Genomic DNA, 13,762 nt, shown 5'->3' on the forward strand with positions numbered 1-13,762 from the left:
TTACACCTTCAGGCAGGAATCCTTCCCTTTCTCTGCCTGAAACTCAATAAATCAAAGTTGTCACGAGTTGCCCCCTATAGTCTCACTCCTCCTCTGTGCTCCTGTTTATTGTGTGCACTTGGAGTTACTCCAAATTCTAAAACGGAAATCAAATACTAGCCTCACAAAGTCGTCTGGAGGATTAAATCATTGATCTTGTTTCTCCAAAGATGAGGAGCCAGTTAATTATCATGTTTGAATAGATGAAAACTTAAGACAAACCTTAGTATTAACCCCTATATGTCCTTAGGATTATATGATCACAGGTGCTTCAGCTAATAATATTTGTGTTGCCTCAGGGAGGACATTTCACTTCTCTGGATGTGTCTTTCATTTAGGAGAAGAGACCATCTCTGAAATTCTCTATCTCATTTTGTCCTCTAGGGAAAAGGTATTTTGGTTAACGGGATGTTTTAAACCGAGCTTGGAACCAAGGGATCCAACACTGACCCAGATTATTAGGGTGCGCTAAATTACTAGTACAAGACTCACTCCTTGACCTCAAAGAGTTGATAATCAAATTAAGAAATCAATATTCAAGGGGCTGGCCCCGTGGCCGAGTGGTTAAGTTCGCGCGCTCCGCTGCAGGTGGCCCAGTGTTTCATTGGTTTGAATCCTGGGCGCGGACATGGCACTGCTCATCAGACCACGCTGAGGCAGCGTCCCACATGCCACAACTAGAAGGACCCACAACGAAATATACAACTATGTACCAGGGGGCTTTGGGGAGAAAAAGGAGAAAAATAAAATCTTAAAAAAAAAAAAAAAGAGGAGGATTGGCTACAGATGTTAGCTCAGAGCCACTCTTCAAATAAAAAAAAAAAAAGACAGAAATCAATATTCAAGTCATACAAATATTAGCAGATTAACAAGGCATTAAATAAATATTTACTAAGTCACATTGCACTGATACTAAGGGTCAAGGAGTAATCAGAGATGGCTTCAAAGGGAATGGAGGACTTCAGATCAGGTTTAGAGGAAGAAAAGAATTTGAATCAATGGAAGAAGACGCACAGACAAGAATATGAAGTCTATTATTTCCTTATAAGGCCTATGTTCTTTCTTTAATTTTAGTCCTCACTTTGTGACCTTGAACAAGCCATTTACCACTTTTGCCCTTCAATGAATCCACAATTCCTGAGGGTTTAATATATATAAGGTATTGTGCATCATTTAAATAATAGAGAAGATTTTCCAATTCAAGAAAGGGAGCAAATGGCTTTAAAATTAAACAAGAGACAGCTCAAAACTAAAAATAACCCCATGTTCATATTATGTTGGTTATAAAACAAATGCAATCTGTTCTGTTAAGGAGAATTTTTAAAACATGCTTTTGCTATTTCACTATTAATCAATTAAAACCAAACTCAGTGTGAAACCTAAATTAAACGTGTATAAATTTTTTACTTAGATCAGGCACAGTGTGGGGAAAAAATTTTTTTACATGAAAATTTCAGAAACTTGCTCCATCATTCTCGCATTTGAAACCATAGTTGTCTTTTGCCACTAAAAACAGTACTTCATTCGACAGCTGTAGAAACAGCCTAAGTCATTCAATAGCTCATTTATGATACAGCACTGAATTTATCTAGCGAAAACACAACACATCCATGGGTACTTCCTTTTGTCCTGTGTATTCTAAATCTCTGCCAAAAGCCGAGGGAAGAAAGTACAGATGGACAGGATATCCTCAAACTATTTGGTTTGCCTTACGTCATTCCAGAGAGAAATCTAGTGCCAGATTCACAGTTAGAAATTCAAATCAAGTAGAAACATCTAGGGTAGCCATCCTGGGGCTGAAAGGCGAGCCTTCCTCAGCAGCAGCTTGTCTTTCACTAGGCAAGCTTAGAAGGCATGGAGCCTTCGCCGAAAGGAAAATCGGGAAATCCTGGCTTTCCAGTATTCACCTACTTCATTCAACATAGCTCCTGACTTACGAGAAAGTGATTAAGTTAAGGATAAAAAGCATGCACGCCATTTCTTAAGAACACTAATAGGAACCAAGTCCCTCAACATCTGTTCACATAAAATTCCAACCGATTGAATTTAGAGCTGGGGTGGACTTTCGATGCTCTTGTCCATTTTGACACAATACTTACTGCCCATAATATATCTGTATTAAGTCACTACACAGCCAACACATTTCAGCAAATACTCCAAAGGACCAGTAGTATGTGCTGGATATTATGCTTGGTATTGAGACTATACTAGCTTTTTGAGATGCCAAACCACTTAATCTCTATAAGCCTGTCATTTCATCTAAGTAAATAACATTGTGGGCCGGCCCGGTGGCACAGCAGTTAAGTGCGCACGTTCTGCTTTGGCTGCCCGTGGTTCTCCGGTTGGGATCCTGGGTGCGGATATGGCACCGCTTGGCACGCCATGCTGTGGTAGGTGTCCCACATATAAAGTGGAGGAAGATGGGCATGGATGTTAGCTCAGGGCCAGGCTTCCTCAGCAAAAAGAGGAGGATTGGCAGCAGATGTTAGCTCAGGGCTGATCTTCCTCAAAAAAAAAAAATAATAATAAATAATAATAATAATAATAATAATAATGTGATCTATGCATGGCTATGGTGAAGATTTAAAGAGTCAATGAATATAAAGTCCTGAGCACAGTGTGTGCCTTCACTCAAATCACAGCATTTTTTTTCTTTCTTTTCTTCTTTTTTTACTATTACAGTGGTAAACTAAATAGACAGGGCCCTGTAATCTTGAAGCTCACAATCTAGAAGGAGATATAGACAGACAATGACCAGACATAATAATGGTGATGAGGAAGAGGAGGAGGAGGAGGAGGACGAGGATATTGCTGTTACTACTAATAGCAGCTAATACTTATTTAGAACTTACTGTGACCAAAGGACTATTCTAAGCACATAGCTCATTAATCAATCCTTTTAACAACCCTTCAAAGAAAGTGACTAGGACCATAACAGTTGACAGACAAATATATGGCAGTGACCCTCTAAACCTCATTCTTGAGTTTGATTGATAATATTAATTCTTGGGATTAATATTAATCTGGTAAAACAATGCAGGGTTCTGGGGTTAGGATGGTAAAATTAGTTCTGAGCAAAAGGAATTAACATGTATGAATGCCCAGAGCAGAGAATGCACACAGGGATGAACAGACTGAAAGAAGTTCAGTTCAGGCAATGTATACATGAGGTTATAAGGAACTATAAATCCATATATGAGGTAAAGGGGTTACTGGAATGACAGAAAAAGAGAGGTATTCTTAGGAAAGGCAGAGTGTCATAATGGCAACATGAGTTGGTTGGTTGGTGAACTGCCAGGGAAGCCCACCTGTCAGCAGCAGCCTATACTGGGGGATCCTCTGAACCGGCTTGAGCAGGTAGTGCTTGAGGGCCAGATTAGCACAGCGTGGGCTCATCTGAAAGAACAAGACATCCAAAGTAAACACGAGTGTTTTTCTAAGAAGCAAGGGACCCAGATTCAAGCGCCCTGGAAGCCAACCTTTAGTCAGCCACTCTGGAAGGGGATTCATGGAGAACCTCCCTTTATTTTAAGGCAGAGCTGTTACACTGAGAGTGAAAACACAGCTGCTTTACCACCTAGCCCCCCTCTCCTGTAGCAGATCTCTGAAATCACTGACTCATTGGGAAACCTTGTTCACTGCCCTCTCACAGACAGTGTGGCTGCAGTCTGCATTCTAGGCCAATTCGAGCCTACCCTACTCAGCAGCTGCCACTTAACAGAGTGTGGGCCAGCGTATTCATAAACACAAACAAACCCAAGATCCAAGAAGGAAATCCACGGCCCCAAAAGTAGGGTAGCAGAAATAAAACGACTCGGAACTGGATTTAAATAATAGTCAGAGCCTATCATCAACATACTCATAACAACAACAGCTGATAGTGGGCAGAACTGCAGAAATCAAAGATACCTGAAAAGCAACCTTGCTAAGCATCCCTTCTCCAATAAGCTCGAAGAATGTAACCCTCTTTCTCAGGTGAATGGCTATAAAAGGTAGTGCTCAAATCAGTGTATATAGGAATATTTGATTCTGGAACCAATTTGACTTGACCATGAGGACATTTGATTCTCCCTTTAAAGCTCTTTTCCTTAGTATGTACAATAGACACTTCCGCCTGTTCCTGAGCCTCACTCCCATTCTCCACACAGGAACTTACTGTGAGGAGGTATCAAAAAGGCCAGGTGAAAATGTCCCTGCATCCTAAGAGGCCCTGTGCTTCTTACACAGCTCAGATGGGTGGGGAGGAGTTTTTCCAGATTTGCTAAGACTATTTTATTTTTTCTCTAAATATGACCCTCCAAGGCCTGATACACAGACTAACTATGAATTATAATGATAATGCACATTAAGAAAGCACCCATCATGCAAGCATCATTAACCGAGACAGCTAGCGAACTTCCCCATCTTAGGTTTTCTTCTGCTGCCAAGGCAACAGAACTCACTGACACTGATGAAAACCTGGGTCAATTATCAGTTGCAATAGTTATCTATATATCTATATATCACACTTCCTTCCTTTCTTTTTTTTTTTGCCCTGGGCTAACATCCATGCCAATCTTCCTCTATTTTTTAGCATGTGGGGCACCAGCACAGCATGGCTGCTAACAGAATGGTGTAGGTCCATGCCCAGGAACTGAACCTGGGCTGTTGAAGCAGAGCATTTTGAACTTAACCACTAGGCCACCGGGGCTGGCCCTCACACTTCCTTTCTTAACAGCATGAAGACATCAGCAGAGAGGAAAAGAAGGAGGAAAAAAGACTAACAGTTTTAAGGTTTAATTATTTGTCTACTGTACAAATTAGAAATCAGCAATATCTTAACACTTCTAAAACTTTTCTAGTTTTGAGTGACTGGAATCCATTGATATTTTTAGTTTCAAAACAGAGACAAATACTAAAATATATAGTAACCCATATTTTACCCAAAATTGGAGGAAAAGACTTAAGTAAAAATTTTAGTTAAAAACTAATTTTTTTAAATAATGTGTTATATCACTTTACTCCCAGTTAAATCAGGCTTGAACACTGATAGCTTTGAGTCAAAACACAAAGCTTTGGCTACAAACATGTTATTAATTTTTCTTAACTTTGACACTAAAACTGTGTTATTTATTTATCTAAAGGAAAATAAATTATATGTTCCATCCATTATTGTAGACTAGTTGTTAGAAGAATAAAAGGAAAGGTTGAGTTAAAAATAAGAAATGTTCCCTACAGTAGTCAAATTCATAGAGACAGAAAGTAGAATGGTGGTCCCAGGGGCTGGGGGAGGGGTGAACGGGGAGTTGTTGTTTAAAGGATTTAGTTTCAGTTCTACAAGATGAAGAGTTCTGGAGATTGACTGCACAACAATGTGTATATGTAAAAATGATTAAGATGCTAAGTTTTATGTTTTTTACCTCAATTTAAAAAAAAGAGAGAGCCATCAATATATTCCAACGTGCAATGATAGATTTTCACAATTAAATCTTGTACACACTATTTGACTTCTCACCTTTTAATTTGTTCAATTCCTTCTTTGATTTTGAAGGGATTATATTTTAATATCTTTTTGTTTGCAGGTTTTGTTTTCAAGAATTGCAAATTATTAAAGCTTTAATAACAAACAAAATGTTCAGCATTAGATGGTAGCATAAATACCTCAAATTCTCTAACAACAGCAGCAAAACCCGGGTTTTTCTTGCACTGTTCGTCCAGCAAAGCTATATTCTTATCAAATTCTTTGATGTATGTGGAATACATTTTTAGGTACGGTCCCTTCTTTACAAAGATATCAGCGATTCTTTGTTGTTCAGTCCTAAAGATAGAGAAGAGATACACAAAAATATACAAAGGGAGTCATTAATATATCCAAAATACATCCAATGAGCAGAGTCCCATATCCATGCCGTCAGCTTATCTTTTTTTCTCTTGTTGTAAGACACATACCCAAATGCCTGCTCTTCCCCATTTCCATTGCCACCATCACATCCCGGCTGAAACCTGCCAGCCCTCTGACTGTTCTCCCTTGCTTCCACCATCCCATTCTTCTGTGCAGCCAAAGAATCCAAAAACGTGTATCACATAAAGTGACTTCCAATGGCTTCCTATGGCACTTAGCAGAAAAACAAACTCCTTACCTTCGCTTACAAAGCCCCACAGGTCCCACTGCTGCCTATCTTTCTGATCCATCTCACACTTCTCTCCCTCCTTCTCATCACTGGCCAACCACACTGGCCTTCTTTATATTCTTTTGACATACAGAGTTCATTCCCAATTTGCAAACTTTTACTAATGGCTTCACATGCCTGGGAATATGGAACCAAGTCTGGCTCTTTCTTTTCGTTCAGACGTCAGTTCAAATGCTCTGCCTTCTTAGAGGGCCTTCCTCAGCCACCCAGATTCCATTTGCTAGCACATCATTCTATTTTATGTCTCTGCACATGAGAAACTGCTTCTATCTAATGTTTCTTCTCTATCTGTTTTGTTCTTCCCCCACTAAAATGTCTGCTCCATGAGAGCAAGAGCCTTGTATGTTTTGTGCACTGTGATATTCCCAGTATGCATAGAGCGCTGACTAGCACACAATAAATATTCAAAACCTTGTTGGATGCAGAAGTGAAATATTTCATCAATTGTTATTAAAAGCCAATGTAAAAATAAATGTTATTTCAGAAAGCATACTAAAACCAAAGAATGTGTCTTAACTCAAAGACCCCTGAGAGAAAAGTATTTTAATAAGCAGAAAATATCTTATCCAAGGACTTTTATGTCTGTAATAAGTGTAGCTGTTTCCATAATTGTTGTTTTAGCTGCCTCTTTCATCAATTCTGTCTGCTTCTTAGGAATGCCTAAGAACATGTACAGATCCAACCTCGAGAAAACTTTTAGTAAAAAAAAAACTATATTTAAGCCTCTTTATAACACTTGCTTGCATAAATATGCACATCTTATTAAGCCAATTCAGATTAATTTTTAAGATAATCTTTTATAAGAAAAGTGATGAAGTATGTACAGGAAAATTCTTTGTAATTTACATTTTATTTCTGTCACGACTTTAAAAAGTATCTTTTGATGATTCCTTGGTCCTTAACTCTGTGCTACTTTATACTTAGGCTGCAGCTAAGTATTAACCAATTATCTAGCATGTGTCCCAGCATGCAGAGGCATGATATTTCCAGAGGTATTTTTCTGGATTATAGATAAAGAAAATCTAGAGGGAAATTTTTATCATGAAAGTAGGTGATACTATTTTGTTATTCTAATCATTTTGGGCTCCCCATGGACTTCAACAATAAATTCAATCCCCCAGGCCAAATTTTCTATCTATTTCCAAAGACGTCACCAAAGTTTCTGCTTACTTTGTATAGCCCAATGGAAGTAGTTAACCTTTTGGTATTCTTTTCCTGTTCTGAGATCAACAGTGTCTACAATGATGTCATACATATGTAAAGTGTCTAAACCAAACAACAATCATCCTATTATCTCAGTGAATGGCCTCTTTTCTAAAATGCAAAGAGATTTTCAGGACTTGAAGCTCCAGGCAAGATAGATAAACATTTTAAAACACTTCCAATGTGAATGTATCAACCAAACTCCTTCAGTCTCAAAAATCTTGATTATCAAAGGTCACCTATAAGAAGTTAAATTGGCTGAATATGGGCCCTTCTTGCTTTTGAGACAAGATTATCAAAAACTTTAAAAGTGTATTGAGCTCAGTGCACCAAGGTTGTGAATTTTGGCAATCTAAAATGATCAATCTACAGGTAACTGCCAAGAAAATTCAATATATGGAAACAACTCAATGAAAGGAACACCACCTCTCTGTCACATGCAGGGCCCTTATGGCTTCAGCCAAAATTGAAAACTGTGGGATATGTGATCAGTTCATTTTTTACCAGTTCAACAGTCTTTCCTCTAGTTCCTTCAGGAGATCCCGGTTGAGCTCATACAGCTGAGGCAAGTAGTACAGGATCTGATTTAGGATCCGGTCCTCAATCACTGGTTTCCCAAGTTGCCTGGAAGCATGGGCTACCGCATCCCGGAAATCCTACAACAGTCCAAAGGAGGAAAAACAATATACATACACATAGAACTTGATAAAAACCTTTTCCCCCAACTCACTCTCTTTGCTAAAACAATATAAATTCCAAAGCTATATTTTTCATGTAGAATTACAAATTGAGAGCAGCCACTTCCTCCTATCCCACTAACCCAAGAGGAAATTACACACACACACACACACACACACACACACACACCACACAAGGAGGCTAGGGTGAGTATTTGGTGGTTTTAAAACAGACTGTGTTATAATTCCCTTAAATCTTTTGGTTTTATCTCCAAACTTAGCAATTTATACTAACAAGGTGTGTGGAAACTGTATTGCAACTCTAAATAGCCTTTAAAATTATTCCAATACTGCTGTATGAACACAAACTTTTTTTTTTTTGAGGAAGATTAGCCCTGACCTAACATCTGCTGCCAATCTTCCTCTTTTTGCTTGAGGAAGACTGGCCCTGAGCTAACATCTGTTTCCATCCTCCTCTACTTTATATGTGGGATGCCTGCACTGCATGGCTTGACAAGTGGTGCATAGGTCTGCACCCGGGATCCAACCCAGCCAACCCTGGGCCGCCAAAGTGGAATATGTGAAGTTAACTGCTGCGCCACCAGGCCAGCCCAGAACACAGACTATTTTAAAAGTCCCTGGGATAGCTTAACTAGTTATTTTATTCCGTATTTAAGAGTCCCTTTGCCCATTTTCAGTAATTATTTTCCAACAGCTGGAGCATTCCAGGTGAGGTATGTGGAGGGTGGTTACCTTCTTGATCATCAAGGAATACCGAATCTAAGCTCTCATTCCTAATTTACTGTGTTTCCTCTGGCTAGCCTCATTTTCCTCTGTTAAATGGGTATAATAAGTTAGGAGACCTTTTTTTGCTGAGGAAGATTCACCCTATACTAACATCTGTTGCCAATCCTCCTCTTTTTCATTTTTTTCTTGCTTGAGGAAGATTAGCCCTGAGCTAACATCTCTGCCAGTCTTCCTCAATTTTGTATGTGGGACACCGCCACAGCAGGGCTGCTGAGTGGTACAGGTCCACACCCAGGATCCAAACCCGTGAACCCAGGCCACTGAAGCAGAGCACGTGGAACTTGAACCACTCGGCCATGGGGCTGGCCCCAGTTATGAGACTTTAATTACATATGGCACATAAAGCTTTTTGCAATGTGTTTGGCACACAGAATCAACAAAACATTTTAAGTCTGGACCTTAGAGTCTCCCTTCCCTCAATCCAACCTCCCCATACATTCATCGGGATTCATACTTTTCACAAATAAAAAACTTTCTCTTCACATATTCTTTTTCAATGACTTTTCCCTATATAACTACTTATACCATGTTTTAAGACAGGTCCACATCACCCCACCCATTGACGCCAGAGGACTTGGAAAGAGTGGGGTCAGAGATGGTATTTGTCTAGATTTCACTGTATTTTGAGGCCCATCCTCAGGGGATAAGTAAAACAATAGTGGAATCTGTTCCAGTCCTGAGGATTCAAAAACAAAGACTGTTCCTTCTTAGAAACAGTGGGCTTAATTAAAACCTTAAAGCAAAGGCTGGGTACAGCAGACTCTCTACTAGGTTTTATCTTCCTTTACCTTTATTTCTAACTGCTTTCCCTTCAGGGATTCACTGGGAAAAATCAAATAAACAAAAAAGGACAGTGATTTCTCCCCTGATCCCTTCAACGCCTTGCAACATACATACATTAACCACGAGGATTTCTGATGCTTCTTGTGAAAGACAAAAACTTCATATATACTTTAAAAATACATGAAAAGATTCCTTTTCTAGCACATATTTTACACAAGTAAAATCTTCCTATGCTCAACAAGTGCTAATAAAACCCTTCGCTTAGGCCTCAGTACCTGGGACTGACTTTATTGGTCCAATAGTCACACTAGCCCAAAGGAACCAACTACTTACACCAGTAACTAAAGCACTACTTTTACAACTAATTACTGTAATGTAAAGTAAGAATTTGTAACTTGTATAAACTCCAATCCAGAAAACCACACAAAACATCCCCAGAAACCAAATGGTATTGGCCAAATTCCACTTCCCAACAGCTTGTTTCCATCAGCACTCACATTTACTAAGAGAAAATAGAGCTACTTAACACTTTTGAAAGTCATTAGATTTTCCAACAGGCAGAACTAAAGAATATATTTACATATCACGAATAACTTCCTCAATTGCAAATGTATTCAAAGCACAACAGTTAAACATCTTCTATAGTACTTTTTGTTTGACTACTTTAATGATTAATATAATTTAGATGCAAGAGTTCCTTGTTCAGCAAAGCAATAAGCACTGCCCATTCTTCTTCTAGTAGAATAAATGATGAATATGTTTGTCCCTTGGCAGCAGGATGACTTATTTTCCAGTTGGAAGGTATTTCCTCAGCCAGGACAGTGACAGTAGACATTAGCTGCTAAGTAGCTCAAGGATCCTGTTTGACACAGCTTTTGCCAGACTCTGCATTCCATATGTCTGCCACCATTGCCAAAAAGGAAACTTGTTTATTTAAGACACATTCAACAGAGACCAGCCAAATCCACAAGGGGCAGACCAGTAAGATGGCCGCCTCTAGCTGAAGGCCCTTATCGCGTACCAGACAAAACTTCTCTTTTTTCCAGGACTAGTGGATGGTGTAGGCAGCTCTGAGTGAACTAATCACCCATGATGTCTCTTTTTTTTTTTAAAAGATTTTATTTTTTTTTCCTTTTTCTCCCCAAAGCCCCCCAGTACATAGTTGTATATTTTTCGTTGTGGGTCCTTCTAGTTGTGGCATGTGGGATGCTGCCTCAGTGTGGCTCGATGAGCAGTGCCATGTCCGCGCCCAGGATTTGAACCAACAAAACACTGGGCCGCCTGCAGCGGAGTACACAAACTTAACCACTCGGCCACGGGGCCAGCCCCCATGATGTCTCTTTTAAAATTATGAGTAGCATGTCAGAATAAACTAAAATCTCATAATTAAAAGAGCAAAAGAAGAACATTTAATAAAGAGAAATTGAGAGAGTTTATATCCAGCTATCTATTACAAATAATTCCTAAGACCCAGAAAGTTATATATTCTAAGCAAGCACTACCAGGGCCATTGCTGGTCTTTGTGGTACCTTTTTTAATAGAAAAGGGCACCTCTTCCTCCAAGCCAATGCAACTCACACCAAGGGCTCTACTCACAACTCACGGCCTTCATAACCACACATGGCAGCCCTGTCCCTCATCTCATTTCCTCACCTCTCAGGCCACCATCCCTTGAAAGCAATGTGCTATGGCCTCAGTGCTAGAGGTGACTAAATCACACAGGAACTACAAAAAATAGAATCTTTACCTTCTCAGCTCTTCATGAAACTCAACTATTTCCAGAATTGGTGCCACCGGGAGGAAATATCTTTTTTTTTTTTTAAATAAAAAGGATGATTACAACATATGTCTGGTTATTTTTCTAAATGCTAACAGCCAGGATACTTTGGGAAAGTGTGATGACACAAGCCAGAGGCAAAACTATTTTTGAGCAGAAGAATCTAAATTCACCAATACCTCCTTAACTAAATCAGTGAGGATGCAAGACCACAGGACTGGCACTTCAAAACTGAGATCCAGAGTATACTTTTTCACAATGGAAAAGCTGGGTAATTAAAATGAAAGGAGTGAGGGGAGCTAGAGTGTGAAAGTGTTTGGCAAGCGACAGAGTTTACTGATATCAACTACACATACATAAGTCTATTCTTCTAACACAAAACCCACCAAAGACTCTGTATGCAAAACTGAACCACCTACACTCTAGTTTCTGGTCACAATAAGCAAATGCTTGTTCAACTTGGCATTTTCAGAAATAGAAATGGTCTTCTGAATTACAAAGCATATCATAATACTATTCTTAATAATTCCCAGAGAACATACAATTACGAACCACATCAACTTTAAAAAAAGCCACTCAGTTCCTTTGCAGTATTAACATATTAGCTTTACCAGCTCTGATCACTTGAGCAAGACCTAAGCAAAAATCAATGCAAATAAAATTGAGTATGAACATCTAAAGCAATGAAGCAGAAAACAGATGGCCTTGTTCACTGGGGCACGCTTTATATCTCCAGCACCAAAGAGAAGTGACTTAATTACCAGCTGTCCTGACCGGGCTTCCTAACCTTAGGGCATTACTTAACCACTACGATGACACAGTGAATTACAAAGACCACATGGACATATGGCCAGACAGGGAGCTCTGCAGGACTCCCTGCCTTCCTAAAGGGCATTAAGAATCACTTCATATTAGGCAAAAGCAACGCAGCTGCTAAGGTCAAAAAGCTTTGATACATATGCAGACACGAGTGTGAAACTATGAAGTAAAAGCGAAGAGGGCAAAGTCCCCACATTAACAATTTGATTTTGTTTTAAAATGAAAATATTTGACCAATGAAATTATTCCTCCCTCTCTATATGCTCAGACCTGGTGATATCGTGCATAGTCATCAATGCAAAACTGTATAAAACATGATGCAAATCAATTCTTTATCACAAGTCTCCAAACCTCTTAATAACATTAACAAGTAAACATCATAAATATATTATATATAACACATTAAGTGACAAATATTCAGCTTCATTCTCATCTTTAGAAGATGAAAAACTAGAATTTCTCCAGTTTCCTGGACCATCTGAGAGAAGTCTGAAAACAAATTAATATACCTGAAGACATACTATACAGCACGGTAGAGATTTCAGGTAACAATTCTTTTTTTGGGGGGGGGGGGGCCCGGGAAGGGGGGATATTCGCCCTGAGCTAACATCTGTTGCCAATCTTTCTCTCTTTTTCTCCCCTCCCCAAAACCCCAGTACATAGTTGCATATTCTAGTTGTAAGTCTTTCTAGTTCTTCTATGTGAGCCACTGCCACAGCATGGCAAGAGACAGACTGGTGGTGTGGTTTGGTGACCAGGAAATGAACCCAGGCTGCTGAATCGGTGAGAGTGCCGAAGTTTAACCACTAGACCATCAGGGCTGGCTCTCAAACAACAATTCTTAATCAATTTCTGAACAATCACTAAATGCAAGAGCTCAAACCAGAGTTCAAAGTCTGGCTTTGCCGTTGAGTAGTGGGTTACTTTTGGCAGTTAGCTTACTCTCTTTATTTAAAAAGTAGAAATAGAGGCCAGCTCTGTGGTGTAGTGGTTAAGTTCGCATGCTCCGCTTTGGCAGTCGGGGCTTCACAGGTTCGGATCCTGGGTGTGGACCTACACACCACTCACCAAGCCATGCTGTGGTGGCATCCCACACACAAAATAGAGAAAGACTGGCACAGATGTTAGCTCAGCGACAATCTTCCTTACCAAAAAAGAACAACAACAAAAAAAGAAATAACATCTATTTAATAGGGTTGTTATGAGGATTAAAATATAGTTTATGTAATGTAGTTAGCATGCTTCAAGGCACACAGAGAGCACGCAGTAGAGGGCCATTTATTTAACTAAAAGAGATTTAGTTAACTTAAATGATCACATGAACATCATTTAAGATCCACAAGTCTCTGGAAGCTTGGAAAGAGAGCTCTAGGCACATAAAGAAAAGGAAATACCAAAATAAGGTGGGGAAACAAACACCTCAGCACCAAGACAAAGGCACTCCTAACAATGCACTTCATTCAGTGAAGGAGAGTCCTCACACCAAC

General features: G+C 39.4%; 1 protein-coding gene across 2 annotated transcripts in view; it reads right to left on the minus strand.

Moving 5' to 3' along the window:
• The window catches only part of FGD6 (FYVE, RhoGEF and PH domain containing 6), a 106,624-nt gene that overhangs the window by 35,775 nt on the left and 57,087 nt on the right, over positions 1-13,762 (minus strand). For both annotated transcript variants that reach the window (XM_014841223.3, XM_014841224.3), the window contains exons 6-8: positions 7,917-8,068; positions 5,680-5,836; positions 3,348-3,435 (exon numbers count right to left, since the gene is read on the minus strand). In XM_014841223.3, the coding sequence (XP_014696709.3) occupies positions 3,348-3,435; positions 5,680-5,836; positions 7,917-8,068 (397 nt within the window). The remainder of the gene's footprint in view (positions 1-3,347; positions 3,436-5,679; positions 5,837-7,916; positions 8,069-13,762) is intronic.

Source organism: Equus asinus, chromosome 4 (assembly GCF_041296235.1).
Source record: "Equus asinus isolate D_3611 breed Donkey chromosome 4, EquAss-T2T_v2, whole genome shotgun sequence".
Taxonomy (NCBI): domain Eukaryota; kingdom Metazoa; phylum Chordata; class Mammalia; order Perissodactyla; family Equidae; genus Equus; species Equus asinus.